Below are 5,103 nucleotides of genomic sequence, written 5' to 3'. Positions count from 1 at the left end.
ACCAGAAGAAAAATAAACTTTAAGCCAGCTTCTGGACTCGATAAACAAAGCATTACTTGACTGACTGCAAGAGGAACAGCCTGAGATCTTAGATCAAGACTGGTAAAACTAAGCTCAATGCTTAACTCCCTCCTCGAGCCGTTAGTAAAGCTCTCCAGTGACCCCACTCTCACTGCTGCAGAGGTAGGAGAGAGAATGTTTTCTGTAATTGCAGAGGACAATTACTGCCATTTCAGTTTGCACTCTGCTTTCAATCTCTCCTAGGTAAGACAGTCAAATCTCACCATACTCTGTAAGACAGAGCTAATTGGAACTAATCAATTCAGGGAAAAGTAGAACCAAATGCCAAGACCTAAACACTAAGGACCATTGCAACGCGTTCCCCTTAATCACTGCAAAATGGTAACATATTTGCTGTGACTGGGAATTTCAAGAGCACACGTACCAAACTCTGCTCCCATCACTCCAGTGGATTTGTTCTACCAGGGTAAGAGTCAATTACTCAGCACTCACTGCCTGAAAAGCACAAAGCCATTCGAAGCTATAGAATTACACTAAAGTGAACAGAACAGTATAGTGGGTCAAAAGCATGTCTTGCACAAATCTAAAACCAAAACAGATAAAAAAAAAAACCCCAAATCCCCTACACTCGGTTGAATTTGGCCCCATATTCTCAGCACGGAATACGCAAAATGCAAACTACACAGAGAAAGGATAACACTGGTCAAGTAGGATACGTATTACATGCCTGAGACATTAAGGGACATTTTTAGAAAAAAGGTGCAGATGGATTCAGAGCGTGGGGTGCAAAGTTATCCGGCTTCTGTCCTCCAGATAAATCACCGCCCTTTTCACACCCACAGGAATACAGGAACAGCAGCAAGGTAGGCTCCTATGGACTAGAAGAAATTTATATTAACTTGCACTGTGCAAAGAAAAAACACCCAAGTGTTGCACTTTGATAATCAAAATGGCACCCTCAAAAAGATACAAATTCCAGAGATGAGTACCTTAATTTGTCAGTAAAAAGCAGCACTGATAAATAAATTAATTTATATAAAAAAGGAAATAAGATATTGACACATTTTGGGGTGGAAGAAAAGTCACCTTCTCGGCCCACATGCGCTTGTTTTATTTACATATCCACAAATACCATGAAACACCATCCCAGCCCCCCTACTAGCAGCATGGTCACATGAATTCCATAGATGAGCAGTTCATTCATGAGGCTGAAGTCTACCCGCCTTCGCCCCAGTAAGAGGAGGATGATGGAGAGTTTGTACTGGAAACGCAGAAAGATCCGGATGCCAAGGTACTGAAGGCAAAACAAGATAGAGAGTGCCACCCAGAGGATGGAGGTAAACAGGCTGCAGCTGAAGTACAGCAGGAAACGGATGAATCCGTACATCCATCGGGATTTGAGATAGATGTCGAAATTGTTGTACTTGGTGCGCACCAAGTGAGTGGTCCTTACCGGGCCACAGGCCGAATGCAGGCAGGTCGTGTGGGGGCCGTGGAACGAACGGACCCGGCGGGGAATGGGGATTACAGGCATCAGGCACCCCACCGGTCAGAGAGTCCCAGGGCAGGATTTACAGGGCACATATCAAATATTATCCATTAACACGGAAGAGATCCAACAGCCCGGGCACGCTAATTCTTTGCTGAATTTCCAGGAAGGAAGAGACCTGCAGGAAGGCAGAGAAGGAAAACACATTTCAGTAGCCCCAGCAGGAGGAGAGGCAGCACAGCAGATACTCTCGGCTTGGCGGTTCCTTACAACGGCTTTGCAACATTCAACTTCTTTGCTTAAAACAACTTTGCAACACTCAACTTCTTTGCTTAAAACAACTTTGCAACACTCAACTTCTTTGCTTAAAACAACTTTGCTTTGCTTCTTTGCTTACGGTTTTCCGGGCAGACATATAGAAACACAATTCTGTTTCCATCATCACCAAGTCAGGTTCCAAACGGCTCCCTAGTAGCACGCAATATCAGCACTAGTTGTAAGTTTTTACAAGCTTGAGAGTGTTAATGCAGGAAAGAAGAGAACTTTGTTCTGGAATTATCCTGGCTAATTCACAGATCCCTCTTAATCAAACAGCAGTCGTGCAAGAGTCCACCCATGTGAGTAGTAATATTGATATATGCGTTTGCATTGGATCATATTTCTTTTAAAGAAAAAAAGGAGTTCTCCAAGTACTTTTGTAAGTGGATTCTACAGCCCAGACACAGCGGTGATTCTAGATTTCTGCTCATTTCTAAACTTGGCAAAGCTTCACCAAATAAACAAACTGAAAATAATGGAAGGTCTTGCAAGAACAATGAGGCAATCATGTTTTTCACACTCCACAGGATGTTCCTCCCCTTGCTCAGCCAAGCCTTGCGGTCTCACTGTCACCGCATCCAATGGCAAGGCAGCCTTTCAAAGACATCTACCAGTTTATTTCTCCTTGTGGGACCCGCAGAGATAACTGAAATATCTTGATCTTCTGGAGTGTTTAGGATTTATAATCTTAACATCCTTCCACACACCCATTGTTGTTCTGCGAGTGATGAGCAGTAGCCTGTTAGCTGCTCTCTGCTTCACCCCAGGCTCCTGATGTGCCAAATTCCGGGAATTATGAAACGACAATGCACTCATCAGATAATGCTAGAAAACAACAGGGACTTCCCCAGTCTCCTCACACACCCAGGCGCTCAGACCCAGGCAGATCTTCCCTTTGTTGAACCAGAAATCCTATTACTCTTCAAATTAAAAGTAAAGTAATTTAAAAGTTACTTCAAGGATTTTTTTACTTTTGTTACTAACAAAAATAATTGCAAGGCTGTGGGAAATTGTACTTTGATATCAAAAACCTTCTGTAATACAATGTGCATCACCGCGTAAGCCTCTTCACTGCTTCCTGCCTCAAATTACATGTAAATGGAAATTGCAGTTCTGATCTCTTCTGCTTGGCCCCAGGTTCTAATTCCTTTTCACCGTTACAGAAATTTGCAGGTAATCTGTTGGCTCTACATGAATCAGGGGCTAATAAAAGGGAGGATGGGTTAACTTACGATGAAGGAGTTTAGGAAATCGAGGTCTGTTCTCAATTATCAAAGACACCCCCATAATTTTACATGCCTCTTTGCCATAATTTCCTGTCTGCAGAAAGGAAATACTAAGCAGCTCGGAAGTGTGTTACAAGAATGTATTTCGCAAGCCATATAAAGTGGTCAGATACTAAACCAACACTACTTAAACCAAACATAGTTTTGTGCCTGGAGCATGCAACCGAACACGCTTCCCACATGCTGTGTATATATGGCTCAGTGTTTGTTTTCAGAGATATTTTTGGAGGACTAAATTAGCAAGATAGGTTAAAATTCACATACTCCAGATTCAGAGCATTCCGTATCTGATGATGCAGTCTCTCCTTACAACCTCTTTCACCAGGACACAAAAGACACCTTAGCATTTTCCAGCAAACTCTTACATAGCTACTTAACCCGTGTCCCTGAGCAGCTGCCGGGAAATCGGTGCGCGCACTGAGAGCACTCCGCAAGACCGTGCCCGAGTGACGGAGCACGAACCCCGCTTGCAGCAGCTGTAGTTTGCAGGGGCAAACTCAACACACTGGCTTCACGTCTGAGCCCTGGTTTTAGAGGAGGAGCTTTCATTCTGACAAAACCTTCAACAGATGAATCCAAGAGAACCACTCAAACAGCTCAGCTGCAGAGACTAACTCTTTGTGAACAGCAGCAGCTTGTCCCCATTTACCGTGCCCACCATGTAAAGAAATAGCCTTTGGGAGGTTCATGCTCTTTAGATAAACTCAAATGTCACCACTGGAACAGCCACAAGCAGGAGAACATTGTAAGAATAAAATAAACTTTCTGAAATATTACATTTTTAATGGTGCTGCCATCCACTCAGCAGAAGGTCGGTAATCCGCTGCCGTTTCTGGATGCCACTTAATTCTTGTAACAAAAAAGTGAAGTTTTCCTGTGACACCTGGCCTTCTAGGAAGAGTGAAAGAAACTGCTAAGGTGCTTCACAGACTCACAACATTCTACATATGAGTTGATCTAAAAGATAAAACAAGAGAGTGAGTTTCAATTTGCTCATTTTGTGTGTTAAAAAGTTCCAAAATACAAGGCCCCTCCCCAAGCATGAATTTTTAATCCCATAAAAATTCTAAAAAGAATAATGTGCTCAGTAATATACATATTACAGCTTGATACACGCTGGAAAGAATCAGCTAGCCAATTCAATACCATACACAAAGACAGGAAAATCACAGATAAAGAACTCGTCAGCCACCTTCTCCTGTCACAGAGCCACCACCGTTCACCTGGGGCGTACGAAACACGATGCAGAGAGCATGCCCAGCCAACGCTTTCCAAACAGAACATGGAGGAGCAGGCCCCCAAACCTGTATGCTGGCACATGCTGCCTAGAAACAGGTTTGGACACCCATTCCTCAAGATCATTTTTGGGGGCCTTCCTGTTTTAAGGCGTCTCTGTGAGGCTGGAAAGCCGAGTTGGCCTCTTCGGGGTATCATCCTACAGCTCAAAGGATTTCAACTCTAAGGCCCAGGCAACTCAACGCCGGCCATGCTGACGTTATCCCAAGCATCCCATTAACAACGGCCTCATCAGGAAGTCAAAAATCCAGATAACTATTCACCTTGGTGAGTTTTCACTCCCTCTCCTTTAAAAATGGAGTGTGTGATGAGAAAGCTACCAAAATACCGCGCTGCTTCTCTTCATCTATCACACATTCCAGGCAAGGTCTGCTGTTGCTCAGGGTACTCATAACTCGTGGAGGAGGAGGAGGAGGGATGACAGAAAGACTGCAAGGTTCACAGATGACAGGGCCATCAGTCAGGACCAGCAGGACCAAAGTGTTCCAGAAGGAGTCAAACAAGGTTAGGGACAATGACAAATAAAGGTTAGTGCTGATAAATGAAAGCCGGGAGTACCGGAAGGAGGGGAAATTCGAACTCCTCCTACATCCTACCAGGTCCCAAATTAAACCTGACCGACATGGGAAGGGAACTGAAGGCAGGAAGCTCGGCCAGGACTTCCCCGGGGCCTGCGAGGTCGAAAGCCCGGCC

General features: G+C 44.3%; 1 protein-coding gene across 1 annotated transcript; it reads right to left on the bottom strand.

The window, feature by feature from the left end:
* Positions 1–1,103: 1,103 nt before the first annotated feature.
* On the bottom strand, positions 1,104–5,097 carry TMEM250 (transmembrane protein 250). Its single transcript, XM_009644510.2, has 3 exons — positions 4,674–5,097; positions 3,892–4,071; positions 1,104–1,688 (listed from the first exon to the last, which is right to left on the bottom strand). The coding sequence occupies exon 3, from the start codon at positions 1,553–1,555 to the stop codon at positions 1,136–1,138; it is 420 nt and encodes a 139-aa protein (XP_009642805.1). The 5' UTR covers positions 1,556–1,688; positions 3,892–4,071; positions 4,674–5,097; the 3' UTR covers positions 1,104–1,135.
* Positions 5,098–5,103: the final 6 nt, after the last annotated feature.

This window comes from Egretta garzetta, unplaced genomic scaffold (assembly GCF_000687185.1).
Source record: "Egretta garzetta isolate BGI_Z169 unplaced genomic scaffold, ASM68718v1 scaffold608, whole genome shotgun sequence".
Classification (NCBI taxonomy): domain Eukaryota; kingdom Metazoa; phylum Chordata; class Aves; order Pelecaniformes; family Ardeidae; genus Egretta; species Egretta garzetta.
The sequence above is the reverse complement of the archived record's forward strand: the minus strand, read 5'-3'. Positions and strand labels throughout refer to the sequence as shown.